Genomic DNA, 25,716 nt, shown 5'->3' with positions numbered 1-25,716 from the left:
ACCACAATGACATAAGGGTGCCAGTCAAGGAGTTTTAAAAAGCGCTACTACATACATCAAAAGCTTCAAGAAGTTGGAAGAGAAGAACTAAAAGGCGAATAAAGGAGAGAGAGGTTTATTTTATATTAAGGATCTCCAGAACTGTCTCAGTTTTATCTACGAATCTTTGAAGTAAGATTCAGGAATCATCCCCCTAATCATCAGGACCACATTGCCTGGAAGGTAACGACATACTCAAGATCAAGTCTCAGAAAATACGGCAGAAACAATAAAAATGGCAACTAGCCTTGTCCCAAATTACTGCAGTCCTTAAAGGTAACAGACTTCTCACAATGTACAATAGTAAGAGAGCAGAGCCAACACAGATAGACCTCCTTCCTTGTAGAACTCCACAAACACCCATTGGATCTACCAGAGGGAGTGAGAGTTATTGCCCTATTCTTTTGCTTAAGGCAAAAATGGAATGGAATTGCTGAAATGGAATTGCTCATGCATAAAAAAGATCTCAAAACTTAAAAATCTGTGACACAAATTTAAAGTGTTATCTCAAAACCGTAGTTGAGAAAGTGTCAGCTGATGAGCAATTACTGAATTGCTTTTTTCTTTTCCATCCCCTCTATAATGAAAAACTAGCTTTTAGTGTAGGACAAAAAAGAAAAGGTCTTAAGAACAACACATAAATGTGGTTGTTTTTTTTTAACATGTTGTTTCTATAAAAATTTTCAGGAAAATCAGAGTAGTAGAAGGTTTGGGGGCTTTTAGATAAACTAGGGGAAAAAAAAGACATTCCAAACCACTAATATGAAACCAAACCAACACTGATATTTAAAACATAAAAAATAGGGGGTGCCTGGGTGGCTCAGTCGGTTAAGCATCCAACTTCGGCTCAGGTCGTGATCTCACAGTTGGTGAGTTCGAGCCCCACGTCAGGCTCTGTGCTGACAGTTCAGAGCTTGGAGCTCGAAGCCTGGAGCCTGCTTCCAATTCTGTGTCTCTTTCTCTCTCTGCCCTCCCCGACTTGTGCTCTGTCTCTCTTCATCAAAAATAAATAAATGTAAAAAAAATTTTAATCATAAAAAATATAAAACAGAACAGAAAGAAAGATAGCATGGAGTCCAGTTAAAATATCTATATTGTCAAACCTACAGAATAAGGGAAATCTAAATATACATGTGTGTGTGGAGAGAGAGAGAGAGAGAGAGAGAGAGAGAGAGAGAGAGAAGGAGGAGGAGGAGGAGGAGGAAGCTAAAGAAATGAGCAGATTTTACTAAAAGACTAAATCCCACCTCACAGGTAAATTTTAATTTGGATATAAAAAGTAATAGTTGTAGGATCGCCTGGGTGGCTTAGTCAGTTAAGCATCCGACTTCGGCTCAGGTCATAATCTCCCAGTTTGTGAGTCCAAGCCCCGCGTCAGGCTCTGTGCTGACAACTCAGCCTGGAGCCTGCTTCAGATTCTGTGTCTCCCTCTCTCTTTGCCCCTTCCCCACTGGCGCTCTTGCTCTCTCTCTATCTCTCTGTCTCTCTCAAAAATAAACATTAAAAACAAAACAAAAAAAGTAATAGTTGTTTAAGAAGAGGACCCTGAGGGGAGCCTGGGTGGCTCCGTCAATTAACTGTCCGACTCTTGATTTCAGCTCAGGTCATGGTATCATGGTTGGTGGGATTGATTCTCATGTTGGGCACAGAGCCTGCTTGGGATTGGGGTTCTCTCTCTCTCCATTTATGTCACTCCACTCCCTTGCTTGAGTGATCTCTCTCAAAATAAATAAATAAACCATATAATTAAAAAAGAAGGAAGAAGGAAGAAGACGACGAAAACCCCGAGCCAAACCATTCTTAATATATCCTTGCTCCAGAATGTCTTCCCATAGCTTTTCTTTTGAAAGAGGGAGAACAAACTTTTCCTCTGGAAATAGCTAATATGTCTTTTCTAATAGAATTCTTCAGTTAAATGGAAATTTCCTGCCTCTGTTAGAAAACCGTTAGATTCTCTATATAGCTTTTAGAGCTTCCAGAGAGACTTTGTGAGTGATTCACACCCACACTGTCTGGGAGCAGCATGTGGAACTCACACGGAGCCACACTTGAAGCAGAGGCAAGGACAGAGCGTCTGGAATTACACGTGCTGAATAGGGTAGAACAAAAAAAGGGTGATTCATACCTAAACATTCTTATAAAGCCCTACATGTATTTTCTTTTTTTTTTTTTTTATTTTTTTATTTTTTTAATATATGAAATTTACTGTCAAATTGGTTTCCATCCTACATGTATTTTCTTAACTTCAGTTGGCATGAGTAAGTTTGCTTTTATAAATATTAGAAGAAAGTGTGGTCTTTTACAAAATATATATTCAGTAGAAGGTAAGATCTTGACTTCTTTTCTGACCATGGCTTAGACTACAGATTTGGCACTTTTCACTTGACCTGGAAGGAAGCAGATTTTAAAATTACATTTAATTAGCTTGCCATATAAAACAAAAATGAAGCCAGTTGTCAAATAATTGCCGGTCTGAACCAGTCATTAATCAAGCCTTGGGGTTGGTATGTCAATTCTAGTATTCTCCTCCACCTTTTTTTTTTTTTTTTAATTTAAAGGTATGAGGTCACATTTCCCATATAATTGGTATTATTGTTCCTAATTCTGCCATTGAATAGAATAACTGAATAAACTGCTTAACCTCACCAGTCTTCACTTTCCTCCTTGTAACTTGAGGGGGTCATTTGAGAGGTCCCATCAAGACTAACACTTCCATCATGTGAAGGTATAAGATACTGGGGTGCTTGGAGGGGGTATAGAAGACCTGAGGGGGGCAGAGAGGTGATTCTTCCTTAGCGATGAGAAGGGAAGGAGGGAGAGGTGATGGACCAGGCTAACAGCAGTGGTAGAACAGAGAGAGAGGGTGAGAACCAGATTGTACCACAATGACAGGGAGAGAGGGTGAGAACAAGATTGTACCAGGTCTTAGTCATCTCACTTTTGGACTATGTTGGTCTCACTTCCTCTAGTCTCTTCTCCATCCATTTTATAAGGAAAGCCATATTATTCTCTCCTACTGAATCCTTCTTCTCTGCTTACCCCAAAGCATTTAATGGCAGCCCTCTGCCCCGGATAAAGACCAAACTTCTAAGCTTATAATTCAGTACTTTAAATGAAATGAGCACCAGTTAACTTTTCAACCTTATTTTTCACTGTTCCTCACAGACTTCACTATAATTAGCCAGATGGATCCTGGCCACTTCCCCACTCCCACCTTCAAGCCTTTTGTCATCCTATGGTGCCTTCATTCCAGAACTCCCTTCATATTCCAGCCTGGCTACCCATCCTTTCAGACAATTCCTCTTTCTTCATGATGCTTCCTCCTAATAGCTAGGCTTCTCTGAACATACACAGTACTGAGTTTATCTTTTCTAGTTTGTAGTTTTCACAAACTAGGTAGTAGGCTGCTTAAAGACGAGGACGGTGTAAAGCATCTGTCTCCCTTCAGGGGACCTAGGAGTGTGCTATCTATGCATATGCTCAATAGACGTCTGGTAAAGATGGCAAGGGATACTCTGCCATACTACCTAGATTAGATTGTCTTAACCTTTAAAAAACCATAGCCCCTTTTGATTAAAAAAAAAATCATTGCATACTCATAATCCAACATTCAAAAGAATGGGTTCACATCATACACAAAAAATAACTTAGATTGGACCATAGAGCTAAATGAAAAAAGCTAAAACTACAAAAGTCTTACCAAAAAGCCCATAAGAGTAAATGCTGGTGACCTTGGGTTAGTCAATGTATCCTAGATACGACACTGCACACATAAGCAACGAAAGGAAAACTAAGGTCAACTGGACTTCACACTTAAAGGCTTTTTTGCTTCAAAGGACACAATCAAGAAAATGAAAAGATAATCTACAGAATGGGAGAAAATATTTGCAAATCACATATCAGATAAGGGAATTGAATTCAAAATACATAAAGAACTCTTACAAGTCAACAAGAAAAAGACAACCCAATTTAAAAGTGGGCAAAGGAGTCCAATAGACACGTCTCCAAAGAAAATATACAAATAGCCAGTCAGCACATGAAAAGATGTTTAACATGATTAATAATTAAGGAAATGCAGGGGCGCCTGGGTGGCTCAGTCGGTTAAGCGTCCGACTTCAGCCCGGGTCACGATCTCGCGGTCCGTGAGTTCGAGCCCTGCGTCAGGCTCTGGGCTGATGGCTCGGAGCCTGGAGCCTGTTTCCGATTCTGTGTCTCCCTCTCTCTCTGCCCCTCCCCCGTTCATGCTCTGTCTCTCTCTGTCCCAAAAATAAATAAACGTTAAAAAAAAAAAAAAAAAACTTTAAAAAATATAAAAAAAAATAATTAAGGAAATGCAAATCTGAACTATATTAAGGTATCACTTCACACCCACTAGGACGGCTAAAAGTTTTTTAAAAGACAATGATAGGGGCGCCTGGGTGGCTCAGTCTGTTAAGTGTCTGAGTTTGGCTCAGGTCATTATCTCACAGTTTGTGGGTTCGAGCCCCGCATGGGGCTCTGTGCTACCAGCTCAGAGCCTGGAGCCTGCTTCGGATTCTATGTCTCCCTCTCTCTCTGCCCCCTCCCCTGCTCATTCCCTCTCTCTCTCTCTCTCTCTCTCTCAAAAATAAATAATAAAGATTAAAAAATTTTTTTTAAAAAAGGACAATGATAGATGTTGATAATGTTGTGGATAAATTGGAATCTTCATATACCCTGCTTATTGGAAACATTCAGCAGTTCCTCAAATGAAGAGGCGGAGTTACCATACGGCCCAGCAATTCTCCCAAGAGAAATGAAAACATGCAGTCATACAAATTTGTACACAAAAGTTCACAGCAGCATTATTTACAATAGTCAAAAGCATGGAAAGTTAAATATGCATCAACTAATGAATATATAGGTAAGTTGGGGTAAGTTTGAATCCATAGAAGAATATTATTCAGAACAAAAAGGAATACGGATATTACAACATGTATGGACCTTGAAAACAGCATGCTAAATGAAAGAAGCCAGACACAAAATGGCATAAATTGTATGATTCTATTCATGAAATGTCCACAATGGGCAAATCTTGTCCAGAATGGGTAATTCTATAGAAATACAAAAGATAAATGGTTGTAGGAGCCTTATGGGAAGGAGGGCGGGGGGAAGGGGTTACTGCGAATGGGTATGGTGTTTCCTTTTGGGGTGTTTATGTTCTAAAATTAGATGGTGGTGATGATTATATAACTCTGTGGATATATTGAAAACCAGTGGATTGTGCATTTTTAAATGGTGAATTTTATAGTATAAGAATTAAATCTCAATAAAACTGATATTTTAAAAATTCTTAGGGATGCCTGTCACCAAGTGCAGCTTCCCCATTGACAGGAGACTGTTCCCCCAACAGGATTTTCAAAGCACAGTTATAATACTGAAAGTGCTTTTTCAAATTCTGCCATTCTATCTCCTAGGAGGACTGGCTTTCCTAGTTGAAAATCAAAGGCATAGTAAATTATATAAAATTAATAAATAATGGCAACAATATCAATATTAGACATTCTCTACAGAAATAATAATTGTTACTAATATTGAAGCTAATAATAAATCTAGGAAGTTATATCATACTTGTATCATGAGCTTGTAAAAGGTTAATGAAGATTGTCAAAATCAGAAGTTGTTAACCTCAGGAATAACATTGAACATTGAATATTCATCTTTTCTGACATTCAAACCATTTTTATCCAAAACTTACGCGGTGTTGCCATTTTTGTGAAGATAGGAGTCACAATATCTTCCAATTGTTGTTTCTGCTCCAAAAGCTCGCTGACAGAAGCTTCCAAATGGGTTTCCAACCATTCATTTTTTGTACGGCATGCACTGAGGATGGTATTCTAGAGATAGAAACAGAATTTACTTTCTACTTGTTTATTAAAAAATAAAACTCTATAGTATCTCTGAACTAGCACTGTGCAAGAGAACTTTCTGTGATGGTGGAAATGCTCTATCTGCATCGTCCAATGAAGTCACCATTTGACAGTTATCCACTGAGTGCTAGAAAAGGGACAAGTGTGACTGAGGAACTCGATTTATTTAATTTTTAATCGGTTCTAACTTAAAATAACTACATGCGGCTAGTGGCTGCTATATTGGTCAGTGCAGCTCTAACATTAGTAGAATGTTGTGTAAAATAAAACTCATAATTTACAGTCCTGAAGCCCTGGGCCAGTGTACATCCTCTCCCTAATTCTTTATTTTCATTGAGCCCTGTGACAAAGGGAAGTGTTTGCAAAGGTTGGAGAATAGGTGGATGGTATGAACTGGATGCAACCCAACAGGAAGTTTATTCCCTCTCAGAGGGTTCAGAAGAGAGGAAGTGCCAGAAACGCAAGAAGAGCTCCACCTCACTGAAAACTTCTCAATTTGCATCAAAGCCATCTCGGCACACACGCAGCAAACGGAGGGTGTCTGATTTAAGATGTTTATTGTTCTGTGGTTCATAATAAGAAAGAGAAAAGAATGCATTTTTTGCATGTCCTGTCCCTATTATTAAATAGGCAGTAGTGTATGCAGACATATGTAAAATCAAGTGGATTTGGAAGGATGGCCATAATATATTATTAAAAGAAAAAAAAGCAAATTAAGGATAAATATATAGTTTTATAAAAAAATATATATAAATTTGTATTTATATTTATATATTTTATAAATATATAGTTTTATAAAAAACAAAATCTTATAAAACTGTATGTGTGAATACATGTGTTTATATAACTGAAATGGTGAAATTTGTATGGTGAAACTAACACAAGATTGTTATCAGAACCCCAGGACAGTAAGACTGGAAATGGAAGAAAGAAAGCTAGTAAGTTTGCTTTAGGCATTTCAATTTTATTCTAATTATTACTATTTGTACATAATATTTTCTAGCTCAAATAACCAAATATTTAAAAATTGAAATTAAAAGAACTTTTATAGTACCTAGTTGAACAGAGTACTGTCTGTGCCAGGAAATTTTTCTTTCTCAGATTTAATAGCTGCAATAGCTACTCTAATAGAACTTGGCCTATATTTTGTTGGTTTCATAAGAGATTTTGTAAACTGTTTTACAAACCACAAGTGAAATGTGTCATATTCTCAGACTTGGAGCTGTCTTACACTTTTAGCAATAGCTAATTCTTTTTCATCAGAATTAGAAGTCACAGGGAATTCACAGAACATCTTGCACAGAAATGCAAGAGATCTTTTAAAACCAAATCACATTTCTAGTACCTGGAGCATATCTTTTTATTTTAGTGTACATCCAAAGCAATAAATTAGTCCACATGTAATGCTTAGTATATGGTAAATGTGGCAAGCTGGCTTTAGAATTAGCTGTCTTTATATTTGTGCCTTTGTTTACCATCATGTATAATATGAAACATTAAGAAATATGTAATGTATATACACATAGATACTAAAATATGATGTATATGTAAGTTTTAAAGCAAAACTTAATGACATGAGTATCAGTAGAACTCACTAATCAACAGAATAACCAGAACATGGCCGGTACTATTAACACTATTTCTGTGCTTCTCCCCTAACTTATCCCCCTGCCCTCTTCCAACAGATCATCACAATCTGTGTTTATAACTTTGCTTTTCTTTTCTAATAGTTTTACCCCATATGTACAAATCCCTAAACAATATAGTTTCATTTTGCTTGGTTTTGAGCTATAAAGCTCAAATTTCATAAGAAAATCTCTACAGTCTTTGGTGATTTTTTCTTCACTTCAACAATATATTTCAAAATGTATTCATGTTGTTGGATGTAATACTTAGTACATGTATCTCTATGTCACTCTTTAATATCATTTCATTTAATTTTTATCTTTCTCTTTTCACTAGTTTACTAAGGAAGGAGGGAAGGAAGGAAGGAGTAAGGGTAGATAAGAGGGAGGGAGGAAGCAAGGGAGGGAGAAGACACCAGCAAGGACCACGACCTACCTCTAGAGCATTAGTATAAGAAATTAAAGATAAAAGGCAAAAATCTCAAAAGACTTCTGAACAAACAGTAGTCACAATGCAGTACCTTGTCTTCCTTAAAGAGCTTCCCTGGTCCCTTTTCTGTGTCTGTAACAGCTGCAGAGACCTTTGCAATATATTTTTTCAGAGTCAGCCTTGCATCTGAAGGAACAGGACAATAAATAGCACAATAAGACAAAGACTAAAAAATATGCTCAACTATTTCCACTGTACTATTATACATCCAGAGTTTATAAAGACTGTATGTAGGAGATTTGTTGAGGTTGCTTTCACTGAATTTCAAGATAGGTAATACTCAACTGGCACAGTGCTTTGGGACACTCACTGTGTTCCTACAATAATTCCTAAAATTTTGAAGACAAATAAACATGTGATACTTAATCCCAACGAGATCATATTCCATTAAAATATCTACTCTGGAAGGGCACCTGGGTGGCTCAGTTGGTTGAGCGCCCAACTCTTGATTTTGGCTCAGGTCACAATCCCAGGGTCATGGGATCAAGCCCCCTGTCATGCTCCACACTAAGTGTGGAGCCTGCTTAAGATTCTCTCTCTTTCCCTCTTTCCCCCTTTCCCTTGCTCACACTCACTCTCTCACTCTAAAAAATAAAAATAAATAAAAATAAACATAAAAATAATCTACTCTGGAGAAAGGAACAAAAACTCATTTCCAATAGACAAACTGTCACTTGCTTTACCCTTCATGATCCTTCAAAATAAATTCCAAAATAGCTTTTCTCTTTAAAAAAAAAAAAGTGTTTAAAATAATTCCATTCACTATAGCACCCATAGTAATGTCATCACAAAATGTGCAAGACTTGTTCGAATACAATTACACTTTGAGAGAAATAAAAGATTCAAATAAATGAAAAGGCTTACCATATTCCTAGATGGAACAACTGAATATTTCAAATTGTAGGTAAACTCCAAATTAATTTGGAGGTTGATGTATGTGCTCCCTGTGGCTGCTATACCATATTGCCACAAATTTTTGGTGGCTTACAACAGTACAAATTTATTCTCCCACAGTTCTAGAGGCCAGAAGACTGAAATTGGTATCAGTGGACTAAAGTCAAGCTGTTGGCAAGGCTGAATACTTCAGAGGGCCTTAAGGGGAAAACCCATTTTCTTGCCCTTTTCAACTGCCAGTGGTGGCCTGTGTCCTTGACTGGTGGGGGGGGGGGGGTTCCTTCCTCCATCTTCAAAGGACCATAGGTCTCACCTGGATAATCTAGAATAATCTCTCCATCTCAAGATCCTTAACTGAAGGATCTACAAAATCCCTTTTGCCATATGAAGAAACATTCACAGGATCCAGGGATAATGACATATATATCTTTGGTAGCCATTTTTTAGCTCATCACAGCCTGCCCTAAAGTTCACATCCATCCCACAAGCAAAATACATTTACTCCACCCTAACCTCCAAAAGTCTCAACCCATTACAAAATTAACCCATGTCCAATGCTCATCTAAAATATCATCAGCTCAAAAGTCTCATATCTCATCATCTAAATCATCTAAACAAGCTATGGGTGAAACTTTGGTGTGATCCATAATCCTGGGGTAAGATTCCTCTCCATCTGTATAGACTTGTGAAACTAGAAAACAAGTTCTCTACTTCCAAAATATAATGGCAACAATTGTTGACACTGGCATTCATAAAGGGAGAGAGTGAAAGGAAAACAGGAGCCACCAGTCCCAAGCAACTTTAGAATCCCACAATGCAAATCCTGTTAGGTGTCAAAACCTAGCAAGAATCCTCTGTGGCACAAGGCTCCAGCCTGTCATCCTTTTTGAGGAATGGTAGCATGTGTTTACAGGTGAATAGTCTCATCAGTCCATTTACTGTCTGTAGGGTTTGGGGAGTCCAGCAGCCTTTTTCTGTTTTGTTTTCTCTACTTCCCTCTGTTCAAACTGACAATGTTTCCTACCAGTATAACATTCTCAAAAATGCTGTGAGTCTCCTTGCAGGTGACAGAGACTCGTTTCATTAAACAAGAGGCTCCTCCACAGGTCTTTCTTGGATAATTTCATTTCTATTTCTGACTTCTGCTAAGATGGCTGAGGGGAGCCATGAGTCACACACCCAATCTTCTCAGCACCCACAAAACACTGTCCAACCACACCCATGCCTTTTCTACAAAGCACACTTTCCTAACAGTGAATCTTCTAATTTTAGCACTGTTGCTACCTAGATAGGCTGAGAATTTCCCAAATCATCAAGTCCTGTTTCCCTTTTAACATGACAGTTTTTTCCTCAATTTATCATTCCCCTCTCACATTTTATTATAAACAACAAGAAGAAACCAGGCCATGCCTTCAACACTTTGCTTGGAAATCTCTTCAGCTACATGTCCAAGTTCCCCACTTACAAGTTTTGCTTTCCATATATGGACAGGACACAATTCAGCCAAGCTTTCGGCCATAACCGCCCTTCCTCCAGTTTCCAATAACATGCTCATTTCCTTCTGAGCCCTCTCCAGCAGCATCTCTAACATGTTTCTACCAATAATCTGCTCAAAGCAACCTAGGCTTTTCCTATTCTGCACCTCAAAAATCTTCCATCTACTCATTACCCAATTCCAAAGCCACTTCTACATTTTTAGGTATTTGTTACAGCTGCACCTCACTTCCAGACACCGAAATCTGCATTGGTTCCCTATGGCTGCTCTAACAAATTATCACAGACTTGATGGCTTAAAACATTAATTTATTCTATTATAATTCTAGATGCCAGAAGTCTGAGACTGGTTTCACTGGACTAAAGTCAGGCATGGGTAGGGCTGATTCCTTCTGGAGGCCTGAGGAGAAAACCTATTCCTTGCCTTTTTCACCTTCTAGCAATTTTGTTCCCTCAGATTGTGGCTTCTCCCAATACCTTCAAAGTGCATCACACCAATCTCTGCTTCTAGCATCACTTCACCTCTTCCTCTTCATGTCAAACATCTACTTCCCTCTTACAAGGACACTTGTGATTATATTTAGGGTCCATCAGGAGAATCCAGGATAATGTCTCACTCTCAAAATCCCTAATCATATCTGCAAAGTCCATTTTGCCCTATAACATTCACAGCTTGCACATTCATATAGGGCACATTTTGCCCTATAACATTCACAGCTTGCAGTGATTAGGACCAGATCTTCAGGGGCCATTATCCAGTCTACCATGATCAGCGTACAATTTCATGAAACTCCACGTAAGAGTTTTTGAGAGACTTTAACAAAATCACTATACAGAAGAAAATGGCAACACAGTTGGAGGACGCTACACTTGCCTCATCCCACAAACCCAAATAGACAACTGTCAAATCATCCTAAATACCCCAGAAATGAACCTGAAGACTAACAGAACAATTCCACAACTAAAGGGTGAGAGGAGGCCATATTGAAGAAGAAGACGACGACGACGACGATGACGACGATGACGACGATGACGACGTCGGCAGCGGCAGAGACTTAGACAAGTCAAAGGAATGCCAAGACAAAGGAATTCATCCCAAATGAAAGAACAAGATAAGATCATGGTCAGAGATCTAATCAAAACAGATATAAGTAACATGCCTGATCAGGAATTTAAAGCAACAGTCATAAGGATATTCATAGGGGTTGAGAAAAGAATGGAAGACTTCAGGGAGACAATTACCACAGAGATAAGAGTTAAAAAAGAATCAGTCAGAGGGGCACCTGGATGGCTCAGTTAAGCGTCGGATTCTTGGTTTCGGCTCAGATCATGATCTCATGAGTTCAAGCCCTGCCAGTAGAACAAATCAATGAAATCAGGAGCTGATTCTTTGACAAACTTAATACAATTGATAAAGCTCTAGCCAGACTTATCAAACAGAAAAGAGAAAGGACCCAAATAAATAAAATCACAAATAAGAGAGGAAAAATAACAACCAACGCCACAAAAATACAAACAATTATAGGAGAATATTATGAAAATCTATATGCCAACAAACTGGACAACCTGAAAGGAATTGGTAAATTCCTAGAAACATACAGACTCTAAAACTGCAACAAAAAATAAAAAAACGTTTAACAGACTGATAACCAGCAAAGAAACTGAACCCATAATAAAAAGTCTCCCAACAAACAAAAGTCCAAGGCCAGATGGCTTCACAGGAGAATTCTACCAAACATCTCAAGAAGAGTTAATACCTATTCTTCTCAAACTGTTACAAAAAATAGAGATGGAAGGAAAACTTCCAGATTCATTCTATGAGGGCAGCATTACCCTAATACCAAAACCAGTCTCCACTAAAAAAGAGAACAACAGGTCAATACTTCTGATGAACATGGATACAAAAATTCTCAATAGAACTAGCAAATGGAATCCAACAGTACATTAAAAGAATCATTCACGACGATCAAGTGGGATTTATTTCTGGGCTGCAAGAGTGGTTCAATATTTGTAAATCAATCATGGTGATACACCACATTAATAAAAAAAAGAACCATATGACTGTTTCAATAGATGCAGAAAAGCATTTGAGAAAGTACAACATCCATTCATGATAAAAACCCTCAACAAAATAAGAGTTAGAGGGAACATACCTCAACATAATAAAGGCCATAAATGAAAAACACAGCTAATATCATCCTCAGTGGGGGAAAACTGAGAGCTTTTCATCTACAGTCAGGAATAAGACAGGGATGTCCATTCTCACCACCATTATTTAACATAGTACTGGAAGTCTTATCCAAACAGTCAAACACAAATAAAAGGCATCCAAATTGGCAGGGAAGAAGTCAAAATTTCACTATTTGCAGATGACTTGATACTGTATAAAGAAAACTGAAAAAATTGCTAGAACTGATACACAAATTCAGTAAAGTTGCAGGACACAAAATCAACATACAGAAATCTGTTGCATTTCTATACACCAATAATGAAGCAGCAGTAAGACAAATTAAGGAATCAATCCCATTTACAACTACACCAAAACCCATAATATACCTATGAAAAAACCTAATCAAAGAGGTGAAAGACCTGTACTCTGAAAACTACAAATCACTGATATAAGAAATTAAGGAGGACTCAAATAAATGAAAAGACATTCCATGCTCGTGGACTGGAAGAACAAATATTGTCAAAATGTCTGTATAACCCGAATCCATCTACACATTTAATTCAATCCCTATCAAAATACCACCAGCATTTTCACAGAGCTAGAACAAACAATCCTAAAATTTTGTATGGAACCACAAAATACTCCAAATACCCAAAGCAACCTTGAAAAAGAAAAGCAAAGCTGGAGCATCACAATTCTGGACTTCAAGTTATATTATAAAACTGTAGTGATTCAAAACAGTATGGTACTGGCACAAAAATAGACACATTGATCAATCAAACAGAACAGAAAACCCAGAAATGAACCTACAGCTATATGGTCAATTAATCTTTGACAAAGCAGGAAAGAATATCCAGTGGGAAAAAGACAGTCTCTTCAACAAATAGTGTTGGGAAAGCGGGACAGCAACATGTGAAAGAATGAAACTGGACCACTTTGTTACACTGTACACAAAAATAAATTCAAAATGGATGAAAGACCTAAATGAGAAACTTAAAACCATTAAAATCCTAGAGCACACAAGCCATAACATCTTTGACACCAGCCACAGTAACTTCTCTCTAGATATGTCTCTGGGGGCAAGGGGAAAAAAAGCAAAAACAAACCATTGGACAAAATAAATAAATAAATAAATAAATAAATAAATAAATACCATTGGACTAAATAAATAAACAAACAAACTTTTGGGACTTCATCAAAACAAAAGGCTTCTGCACAGGGAAGGAAACAATCAATAAAACTAAACGGCAACCTAAGGAATGGGGGCAATATTTGCAAATATCTGATGAAGTGTTAGTATCTAAAATATAAAGAACTTAAAACTCAAAAAACAAATAATCCAATTAAAAAATGGGCAGAATACATGAGTAGACATTTTTCAAAAGAAGACATCCAGATGGTCAACAGATACTTGAAAAGATGCTCCATATAATTCATCATCAGGGAAACATAAATCAAAATTACAATGAGATATCACCTCAATGAGATAAGCCCATCAGAATGGCTAAAATCAACAACACAAGAAACAACAGGTGTTGGTGAGGATGTGGAGAAAGGGAACTCTCTTGCATCGTTGGTGGGAATGCAAACTTGTGCAGCCACTATGGAAAATAGTATGCAGGTTCATCAAAAAGTTAAAAATAGAACTACCCTAGGATTTAGCAATTGCACTTTTAGGTATTTACCCAAAGAATACAATAGTACCAATTCAAAGGTATACATGCATCCCAAGGTTTATAGCAGCATTATGTACAATGTGGAAACAGGCCAAGTGTCCATCCACGGACAAATGGGTAAAGATGGTGTGGTATATATATACATACACATATATATACATAATGGAATATTACTCAGCCATAAAAAAAAGAATGAAATCTTGCCATTTGCAAGGACATGGATGGAGCTAGAAAGTATTATGCTAAGTAAAATAAGTCAGTCAGAGAAAGACAAATACCGTATGATTTCATTCATATGTGGAATTTAAGAAACAAAACAAAGGATCAAAGGGGAAAAAAAGAAAGAAACACACCAAGAAATAGAATCTTGGGATGCCTGGGTGGCTCAGTCTGTTAAGCAGTCAACTTCGGCTCAGGTCATGATCTCACGGTCCATGAGTTCGAGCCCCGCTTCGGGCTTCGTGCTGACAGCTCAGAGCCTGGAGCCTGTTTCAGATTCTGTGTCTCCCTCTCTCCCTGACCCTCCCCCGTTCATGCTCTGTCTCTCTCTGTCTCAAAAATAAATAAACGTTAAAAAAAATTTTTAAAAATAAATGAAAGGGGGAGGGACTCAATATTTGCTTAGCTATTTGAAGGGAAGGGCATTCCAGAGTGAAAAAATAGAAGCAGATGCTAAATTGTGTGAAATGGTATGGCTATAGCAATTTTTTAAGTAGATATAAAACTGGCATAGTAAAAGAAGGCTTGGAGGAGATACAGGTAAATTATTTCCAAGAAAATCTATTAATACAATTACAGAATTTATTAGCAAGTAAAATATTAGTAAAGTCTTCATTTTTCAGAAAAGTGAAGAGGTTCAACACATTCTGGCAAAAACAAGAAAAAATATCCCTAAGAAACCCAGTAGGGGCACCTGGCTGGCTCAGTCAGCAGAGCACGCAACTCTTGATCTCAGGGCTGTGAGTTTGAGTCCCACACTGGGTGTAGAGATTACTTAAAAATAGAGTCTTAAGAAAAAAAAAAAGAAAAGAAAGAAAGAAACCCAGTGATTGGTTAGGTGACACCTTTTAGTTCCAGTGTGGTTCTTTGTGACATCACTGAATTTAACCCTGAATCACTATAACTGATGATGTTATAATGATCATCAGTGTATGCTGTGCTCACTAGAATCTTAAATGCTTTGAGTAGAGCATATTAACCTCTACTCAGAGCAGTTCTGCTCTGTGACCAATTTTTGGCTATAGATTTTTCCCCCCCGATTGAGAAAGATGTCCATTCAAGGACTATCCCTGTCTTTTTCTCTGTTGTTGATCTGCTTCCTTAGGGAGAGCTTCTGCATTTGTGATGGAACTATCTGGACAAAGGTTGGATGGGAGATTTTTCCAGAAGAAATGCATTGTCTGAAAGTTAAGCCTTCTCCATCTCACTGTCTACCTTACCCTCTGGACAAACTATGCTGCAATTTTGCTAATGTGGATATACTGGAGAGTTCTTTACACCTCGTTTATATTTTAGTACAAGCTCTGTTTTTAATCCTGTCTGTTTTATCTGTGCATTACCTGTGGATGAAATGGAAAAAACGCCAAAAACAGGTGAATTAGTGATGAAAATAGTAATAGTTATAAAATATCAAAGCCTTTAAAACAAAAGATTATCAGCTTCTTTGAGGGAAAGTACCATGTCTTATACCTCTTTGTAACATCTCCCTGCCCCCACCACTCATCCCTCAACATGTAGTACAATTTGTTGTCTTGCATGTACTAGGGGCTCGACAAAAGTGTATTGAATTAGGAAGTCCTCAAAACAATGTAGCTCAACCCCTCTCAAGTTACAAAATACATCAAGAAAGTAGTGAGCTAGAATGGATACGAAATGAAATGAGTCGAATGGATAGGAAATGAAACTGGGCCCATAGGTAAGTCATTTGATCTTTCTCAGCTGCCTCAACCATAAAATGAAGCATCTGGGCAAGAGATCTGTTAAGTCCCTTCCAGATATATCTAAGAAAGCTAAGTATGTAAAAGTGCACGTGTATTTTTTTTTCTTTTTTAAATAGACCGTAAACTTATTTCTAATGTTAGGATAACTTTCTGGGAAATGGCACTCTTAAACCAATTTCCCACTTGGCACACCCCCCCCCCCAATGCACCATATTTTGAGGCAATTTTAAAAGCTGACTGACCTTCACAACTATTAGATATTTATAAAATTGCTATGATTTGATTGCATTATACATTACTGTTCAGTAAAGGAAAATATTTTGCTAATATTCAAATAATAGTATTTGCTCTAACCGTAACAAGCTTATATTAAATGCTTGCTGATTGTGATAATGATCACCACAATCTTACATGGGGGCGAACAGAAAAGAGCATCTCTTCTACACTTATTCCTTTTTTCTATAGTAACCTTTCTATTGTGTAGATAAATAATGTATCATTTTTGGAATTTATATATATCCAGGGGCGCCTGGGTGGCTCAGTTGGTTAGGCGACGGATTTCGGCTCAGGTCATGATCTCACAGTTCGTGAGTTTGAGCCACGCGTCGGGCTCTGTGCTGACAGCTCAGCGCCTGAAGCCTACTTCAGATTCTGTGTCTCCCCTCTCTCTACCCCTCCCCTGCTCACACTCTTTGTCTGTCTCTCAATAATAAATAAATGTTAAAAAAAAGTTTTAAGTGTATATATCCAGAAAGCAAATGTAATTTGAACTACAGTAAGAAAAAAATCTATAATATCATCTGTCTTTCTCCCTTTAGCTAAAAAAACCAGCCTCCTCAGATACATTTGGTAATGATCCAGAAAATCAGTCCCTATATGACATTGATCAAATACTCTGCCGGCTGGTGGCCACAACATCAATGATGTCCAAGTACCTGAATCAGGTGTCCTGTCATCCTCCAGCTAAGAAAGTCAAACACCGAAAACTAAAGAGGATGAAGAATGAGGGAGGAGAAGGAGCCAGAGGAAACTAGACCTATCCGTATGCAAACATATCTCAGTCCAATATGGAGATTAGAGACAACTCATTCAAGGATAAAAATGTTCTTTGAGAGCCTTTGTAATTTTCTGTTACTTACTTTACCAAGACTTTCCAAACAAGTATGGGTTGAAAAAGTACTTCTATTCAGCTGAAAAGGCACCCAAACTTACTATAGTGCTGAGAAAAAGATTACGTACTATCACTTCTTCGTGTTTAAGTATTTTTTTCTTTTTAGTGTGTTAGATTGCTAATCATTAACCAATATGTAGAACAGAATCTTGCTTTAGTGTTTCAATAAATCTCTGATTTAAATAATATTTGTGCTTTTTCTTACTTTTCTGAGCAGATCTTTGGGCCACATGGAAACTTCTAATTTCCCATCTCATATTGCCAAAATAGTATGGAAATATTAAGAAACAGATTAATTTTCAGAGAGGGAGGCAAACCATAAGAGACTCTTAAATACAGAGAACAAACTGAGGGTTGATGGCGGGGGGTGGGGAAAATGGGTGACGGACATTAAGGATGGCACTTGTTAGAATGAGCACTGGGTGTTATAAGTAAGTGATGAATCACTGGGTTCTACTCCTGAGGCCAACACCACACTGTAGGTTAACTAACTTGAGAACAAATTTTAAAAATTTAAAAAAGAAATGGATTAATTTTTTAAAGTATAAATTTCTCCATTTTCGTTATGACAAATGATGAAGTAAGTATCAACATTTAAAAATTTTTAGTCTTTGGTTGATTAAGATTGCTCAATTTTTAAAAAGTAATCCAGACTTTTATTGATCAGCCACCTCATTTTTATAAGTATGGTTACAAATTGGAAGATTTGTCTGAGACTAGGAAAGAAGATTTGATTTAAAACCTGTTGAAAACCCCAGAAAAATATGCCAGCTCCATAACATACCTCCCATCAATATAAGGGAGGAAAAAAACTTTTAGAAAACAATTCTTGAGACAGTAACATATAACTCTATAGTCTTTACAAGGCATAGGATGGTGCCTGCCTTGAGTTATTGTGGATTATTAAACGTTTGCTTATGATTCCAGTTTCCAGACTGTCCTTCCTTCCTCTCTCCCGTACCACAACCCTACTCCTACATCTCCAAAAATGATTCTTCCATCCCTTCAGACTTCTGACCTGTCAACCAATTCCCTCTAAAAGAACATGTATACACATTTCTTCTAATGGGGACTCTTGAACACTTGCAAAGTCTCCAAACCTCGAAAACTTTCCAAAGAAATTTCTAACAGTGGAATTTTCAACAGTATAAAGGGAATTCTTTTTAGGGTAGGTATTAGAGTACAAAACTGGGCTTTAACAGGATGCCTGGAGGCCAGCAAAGGGGAGTTGTGGCCAGCTATGGGGTGAGGGAAAGTTACAGACCTGTCCCGAGGGCACTCTAAAACAAAGCTACAAGACACTGGATCAAACCACACAAGCCCAAGGCAAAGAAGGCTGGAAACCCTAACCAGGTAAAGGAATAAATGTGCCAAACCCTGCTCCCAAGAAATTCCCTCCCCAAGTGCTGAATATTCCATCCCCTAGTTAACAATTGTCAGTAAAAGACAGTGACCCAAAACCAGAGCACAAAGCTCTCCCTTGAGCTCACCCCCTCTCACAACTCGAGAGCGTACCCTCACTTTAATAAACTTTCCCACTTGCTTCTCTTGATTGTTGTCTGATCTGTCCTTGAATTCTTTCTTGGGAGGATGCCAAGAGCCTTCAATGACATCCCTGGACAGGCTAGACAGAGGCCTCAGGGTCCCGGTGCAGGGGGCGGGGGGCAGGGAGTCCTCCCCAGTCCATCTGACAGCATAGGGAGTCCTCTACCCCTTAAACCTCTCCAGGTGACCCCTACTCTAATCACTAGAACAAGAAATAGCAGTGGTTTAAATTCTCATTAAGTCTGAAGCAAACAAATGTTAAATGTTTCTCTGAGTAGTTGGTGTTTCAGACATCCCATACATTACCATGAAGCTCCAGTCCTTACAATTCCATCACTGATCAGAAAACAGAATGCTAGTTTATAGTATTATAGTCTTCTTTTATCTTAATTATTAGGAAATATTAGGTATAATTCCCCCAGGAATGTAAGGACCCGAACGAAGCAGATGGGTATTAGGAAGAAGAAAACCAATGGAAGCTCATACCCAAAAGCCCCAAACTGTTCCTTTTCAGAAAAGTTACAGTAAAATTTGTCCCTGGTTTGTGTTTTTTTAAGTATCATGGGTCATTCTTCAAAAATGGATTTTAAATTATACAGTATGAATTTCACCTACAATAGCTATTCACGGGGGATCAATTCTTTGCTATTTGTTTTCTTTTTACTTACAGATCTAACCATGAAATTGAAGGTATTCATAAAAACATTGTCCCTAGAAAACATTAGTACAAGTGGGCAATTATCTATAAAGTAATGCACAAAGTATAACATCTTTTTCTTCCCAAAAGTGCTACCTTGCCTCAATTCCTTATTTCTATTCTCCAAGCTCCCCCTCTCATTTTACTGATAAGCAAGTTCCTTATTGCTACCAGATGAATCTTCCTAAATATCACTTTCATCTTCTTCCTTTTCTACATACAAACTTTCAATGGCTCCCAGTAGTTACAGAAATGAAATGAAAACACCTTAGCCTGACATTTAAGGGTATAATCTGGCTATAATAATAGCAGCAACATTTTTTTTTAATGTTTTTATTTTTTGAGAAAGAGAGAGACAGAGCACAAATAGGGCAGGGCCAGGGATAGACACGGAATACAAAGCAGGCTCCAGGTTCTGAGCTGTCAGCACAGAGCCCGACGCGTGGGTTCGAACCCACAAGCAGTAAGATCATGACCTGAGCCAAAGTCAGACGTTCAACCAACTGAGCCACCCAGGTGCTCCAATAGCACCAGCATTTTTCAAGTGCTGATCACACACCAGGCCTTGTGGTAAGTGCTTTATATCATCTCATTTCATTCCTCACAACTAACCCCAAGAGGTAGGAACTACTATTGGCTCCCTTTACTGGAAAATAAAACTAAGGTATAAAGAATTTAAGGATCTTGTCTGAGGTCACATAGGTTTCAAGTGGAAACACCAGTATTTAAACTCAAGCAATTTGATTCAAAAGTGCATGTACTTACTCTTTTACAATTCCATCTGTGCAGTAACCCACCCTTGCAGATTATGATTTTCTTTTCCAGTAAGGCAATCTCATCACTGTCCTCCAAAATGCCACTTTCATTCCCAGCCCACAGATTTTGCTCACACCCTGTCTCCTTCTATTGGATTAAAATCCCACTCATTCTCCAAGGCCCAGCTCAACTCCAACATGTTCAGACTTCACGTTCTCTGACAACCCCATAGCATGTACCACCTGCTCTGCTGATTTTAACCCTTACTCATAGTCTTTCTTATGTTGTTACTTATGTCTATAGCTTATCATCCTCCACCTAACAAATGTACAGAGGGAAGGAACAACCCGTTGTACCTACGACAATGCTACGCTCATAGTGGGCATTTAATAAATCCTCGCCGAAAGCAAAATTGCAGATAACTATCCAAAATGAATGCCATGAACTTCACAAGTACTGGATTTTTTTAACCAGTGTGTATACACATACATAGTTACACAGGTATTATCTCCCTGAAATCTCTAAGCTATGTTCTATAGGGTTGCGAAAATGAATTAAGCAAAATATCACTAAAATTCAAAAGAGCACATAGCTTTCTGACCTTTGACTGAAGCATTAACATTCATGCAGAAAAGTGAAAAAATTATAAATGTACAACTCAATGAATTTTCACAAATGAACACACCATGTAACTAGCAACCAGATTAAGAAAAAAACAACTACATCCTAGAAGTTCCCTCATACTAGACAGGTAACTGCTATTCTGACTTCTAACACTATAGATTAATTTTGCCTGGAAAATCATTTTAAGTTATTATAACTTTCTACCTGGGAAAGCAAACATATGACTCAAATATGCCATTTAAAAAAAAAGTTGAGGAATGGTCCATTCAACCTAAGTCTCTCAGGAAATGGCCCTCAACATAAACCATATATATATATATATCATATATATATATAATATATATATATATTCTTATAGGAAATTATTGTTGAAATTGTTAGAAGTTAGTCAATCAACTAGCTTTCAATATGTACAGTTTCTATTAAGTACAATGTTGGAGGCCAATAGCAAAATAGAAAAAAAAAAAAAAAAAAGGAAGATTTCACACATCACCACCAGTGACTTGTGATTATATCTACAAATAAAACATGGTGGCAAAAGGTGAAAATGCTAATCATCTCTTGCTTTGTTGATGGTATAACCTATCACTCATAGGGAAAAAAAATCCATCACTCAGTCTGTTTGCTACTGTCATTAGCTAGATCCCAAGACCTGACCTTCATTGCCCACTTGCTTGTACTCACCAATCCCTGTTGCACATTTTTCCTTAAGCTCCTTTCTGGCTTATCTCTTAACTCAGGCAAATGGAAACCGAAACCACCCCTCAAGTACAGGAACTGCCCTGAAAGACCACCAGCCCAGACCACGCAGAATAGTTTCAGCATAACCCCTGACTCATGCCTGTGCAGATGGACTGTAGAGTGACCTCCAAAATGATCGACAACTACCTTTACCTTATTATAATACTAAAATCTCCACCCAAGGAGGAGCACGAGCCTCATTTGCATAACATACAACGTATGTATAGGCCTGTTTCCTTAAGGTGCATGTGGGATCTTATGTGCACCTCTACAAACCATGACAAGGATCCCCTTGTTAAATATTCATCTTAACCCTAAATTAAAGAAACCCACTCACCCTTGCTTGGGGAGTCGCAGCTTTGGAAGTTCTTCTTTGTGATCTCCTAATTTGCTGCAAATAAAGCTTCCTTTGTGCAACAACTCTCCTGGTGTAGTTTCTATCTGTGACTCACCAAGGAACAAACTCATGTTGGTTCAGTTACACCACTACCTTGTAGGCTTCCTTACCTGCCCAGTCCAGGAATTCAACACACTCGGTCTGGGAATACCGAGCAGCAACATCTCGAGCTCTTTCTTCCCGAAAGTTCAGAGCTTCTATATCAACATCCAATTCCACAAGTGCTTTCAAAGTTTCCAAACGACCCCAGGCTGCAGCACAGTGTAAGAGTGTGTAACCTAACAAATAGAATGAAGATGGTCAGGTCAAATAGACTACATTGTTTTAGGCCATTTTATTGAACAGAAGATCACAATGGCAATCAAGTATTAAACAATTACTGTGGGCCAGGCACTATTTTAAGTACTTTATATATAGTAAACTCATTTACTTCATAAAAACCCTATGAAGTCAGAACTATTATAATCCCCACTTTAAAGATAAGGAAACTGAGGTCCAGAAACTTGCCTGAGGAGCACAGCCAGTAAATGACAGGTGAAAGATACCAACACAGGCAGCCTGAAGTCTAAGCTTTTCAACATTTCTAAGGAAGACAGCAACATCCCTAGCAGTAATTTATTTTGGAGCACAATTAGACCAATGACTTTAGTCTAAGGGATTGTCAGCAAACTCTAATTGCTAGCATTATTGTTATTTTTAAAAATTTAAATCCAAGTTAGTTAATACACAGTGTAATAATGATTTCAGGAATAGAATTTAGGGATTTATCACTTACAGATAACACCCAGTGCTCATCTGAACAAGTGCCCCCCTTAATGCCCCTTGCCCATTTAGCCCATCCCCCCACCCAATAGTCCCTCCAGTAACCCTCAGTTTGATCTCTATATTTAAGAGTCCCTTATGGAGACACCTGGGTGGCTCAGTTGGTTAAGCATCCAACTTCGGCTCAGGTCATGATCTCCAGTCCGCGAGTTCGAGCCCTGAGTCAGGTTCTGTGCTGACAGCTCAGAGCCTGGAGCATACTTTGTATTCTGTGTCTCCCTCTCTCTCTCTCTCTCTCTCAAAAGTAAATAAACATAAAAAAAAGTTTTTTTTAAAGAGTGCCTATGGTTTGTCTCACTGATTTTATATTATTTTTGTTTCCCTTCCCTTATTTTCATCTGTTTTGTATCTTAAATACCACATATGAGTGAAATCATATGATATCTTTCTCTGACTGACTTATTTCGCTTAGCATAACACACACTAGTTCCACCCATGTTGTTGCAAATGGCAAGATTTCATTCTTTTTGATTGCCGAGTAATACACACACACACACACACACACACACACACACACACACACACTAAGTCTTCTTTATCCATTCATCAGTTGATGGATATTTGGGCTCTTCCCATACTTTGGCTATTGTCAATAGTGCTGCTATAAACATTGAGATGCATGTGCCCCTTTGAAACAGCACACCTGTATCCCTTGGATAAATACCTAGTAGTGCAATTGCTGGGTCATAGAGTAGTTCTATTTTAAATTTTTTGAGGAACCTCCATACTGTTTTCCAGAGTGGCCGCACCAGTTTGCATTCCCACCAGCAGTGCAAGAGTTCCTCTTTGCGTCCTCACCAACATCTATTGTTGCCTGAGTTGTTAATTTTAGCCATTCTGACTGGTGTGAGGTGGTATCTCATTGTGGTTTTGATTTGTATTTCCCTGATGATGAGTGATGTGGAGCATCTTTTCATGTGTCTGTTAGCCATCTGGATGTCTTCTTTGGAAAAGTGTCTATTCATGTCTTTTGCCCATTTGTTTACTGGATTATTTGTTTTTTGGGTGTTGAGTTTGATAACTTCTTTATAGATTTTGAATACTAACCCTTTATCTGATATGTCATTTGCAACTATCTTCTCCCATTCTGTTGGGTGCCTTTTAGTTTTGCTGACTGTTTCCTTTGCAGTGCAGAAGCTTTTTATCTTGATGAGGTCCCAATAGTTCATTTTTGCTTTTAATTCCCTTGCCTTTGGAGATGTGTCAAACAAGAAATTGCTGCAGCTGAGGCCAAAGAGGTTATTGCCTGTTTTCTCCTCTAGGATTTTGATGGCTTCCTGTCTTACATTTAGGTCTTTCATCCATTTTGAGTTTATTTTTGTGTCTGGTGTAAGAAAGTGGTCCAAGTTCATTCTTCTGCATGTCGCTGTCCAGTTTTCCCAATGCCATTTGCTGAAGAGACTTTTTTCCATTGGATATTCTTTCCTGCTTTGTCAGTTGCCATATATTTGTGGGTCCATTTCTGGGTTCTTTATTCTATTCCATTGATCTATATGTCTGTTTTTGTGCCAGTACCATACTGTCTTGATTATTACAGCTTTGTAATACAGCTTGAAGTCTGGCATTGTATTGTCTCCAGCTTTGGTTTTCTTTGTCAGGATTGCTTTGGCTAGTTGGGGTCTTTTCTGGTTCCATACGAATTTTAGGATTGTTTGTTCTAGCTCTGTGAAGAATGCTGGTGTTATTTTGATAGGGATTGCATGCTAGCATTATTGTTAATACAATCATACAAATTATGACAACTATGTGTGCCTTTGGTTTGGAAATTAATCATCTGAATTAAAACTGAAAATATGACCCATCAAATTAGAAAGTTGTTTTTTAGACTAACTGAGGCAACTACTATGGGGGTGAAAAACGGGGAGGCATCATTAAAATGTTTTCACACTGGCTTAAAAAAATCAAGTCACAAGTTCATGGTTTCAACCTACCCACAGGATGTATTTATGACTCATTTAACCGGCCAAAGAGGCATATACTACTACTATAAAAAGAATTGAGCAAAAGAATGAAAAGATGTATTGAATCTATTAAGTACTGGGCACTTTATGTACCACTACTTCATTTACACCTTCACTAACCTTCTGAAGTCAGTGTTGTTAGCTCCATTAAAAGATACAGAGGAAAGTGAAGGTTAGAGATGCTATACATTGCCCAAGGCCACACTCATAGTAAGTAGCCAAAGCAAGATCCAAACCCAGGTCTGTTGCCAAATAAAGGGTTTATAAGTAGTAGAAAACAACACCTAAATGTTTGTCACTGAGTACAGCAGGGAAAGAGAGGCTAATGATTCCTCCACTTTCTTCGAGAAACCTCTCCTTGGCTCCCTACTTGCCATATTCCCACAATTCCAGTTCTGCTTTACATCAAGGTGTAAACTACCTTTGGCTTGAGGATATCATAACCAGAAGGGTTAATAAAGGAATCAAAAATAAGATGAAGTGAACTACTCCGGATCAGCCAAAATTGGAATTACCTCCCCTCTTTGGCCCAACCTTTCTTTTAGTATCACAAGTGAGAAATTTCAAAAACCAAGAGATAGACACTGGCCCAAGAATTTCATTTTGCCTTTATCCTCTACAAAATGGGGGGCGTGGGGCAAGAAATACCCTGATACCACCCTTATTCTTGCTTTCTGCATGAAGTCTTCAATGAGCTGAAAAGTCCAGGGCCCCTGATTTGCTGGGGGAGGGAAACACTATCTACAGACAAGATGCTGCTAATATGACCAAGAAGACATTCCAAGT

The 25,716-nt window shown here is 38.1% G+C and overlaps 2 protein-coding genes across 3 annotated transcripts in view; one reads left to right on the top strand and one right to left on the bottom strand.

Moving 5' to 3' along the window:
* Positions 1-25,716, bottom strand: part of ANKRD45 (ankyrin repeat domain 45) — a 39,892-nt gene that overhangs the window by 2,112 nt on the left and 12,064 nt on the right. The window contains exons 2-5 of one of the 2 annotated variants that reach the window (XM_019425202.2): positions 22,258-22,425; positions 8,074-8,168; positions 5,756-5,894; positions 2,270-2,426 (exon numbers count right to left, since the gene is read on the bottom strand). In XM_019425202.2, coding sequence (XP_019280747.2) covers positions 2,395-2,426; positions 5,756-5,894; positions 8,074-8,168; positions 22,258-22,425 — 434 coding nt within the window. In that variant the 3' untranslated portion in view covers positions 2,270-2,394. Of the gene's footprint in view, positions 1-2,269; positions 2,427-5,755; positions 5,895-8,073; positions 8,169-22,257; positions 22,426-25,716 lie in introns of those variants that run through there. The other variant, XM_019425210.2, reaches the window with a different exon arrangement.
* Positions 15,419-17,575, top strand: TEX50 (testis expressed 50). Its single transcript, XM_019425219.2, has 2 exons — positions 15,419-15,868; positions 17,035-17,575. The coding sequence occupies exons 1-2, from the start codon at positions 15,545-15,547 to the stop codon at positions 17,248-17,250; spliced, it is 540 nt and encodes a 179-aa protein (XP_019280764.1). The 5' UTR covers positions 15,419-15,544; the 3' UTR covers positions 17,251-17,575.

Source organism: Panthera pardus, unplaced genomic scaffold (assembly GCF_024362965.1).
Source record: "Panthera pardus isolate Hobbes unplaced genomic scaffold, ASM2436296v1 HiC_scaffold_21, whole genome shotgun sequence".
Classification (NCBI taxonomy): Eukaryota; Metazoa; Chordata; class Mammalia; order Carnivora; family Felidae; genus Panthera; species Panthera pardus.
Note: the sequence above shows the minus strand (reverse complement) of the source record. Positions and strands in the feature narration are given on the sequence as shown.

What these genes read in the sequence shown, in the direction of transcription:
- TEX50 (XM_019425219.2), top strand. Translation starts at nt 15,545, where the DNA reads ATGTCCATTCAAGGACTATCCCTGTCTTTTTCTCTGTTGTTGATCTGC. An exon ending in GGAAAAAACGCCAAAAACAG is followed by an intron (nt 15,869 to 17,034) that starts GTGAATTAGTGA and finishes TTCTCCCTTTAG; the next exon opens with CTAAAAAAACCAGCCTCCTC.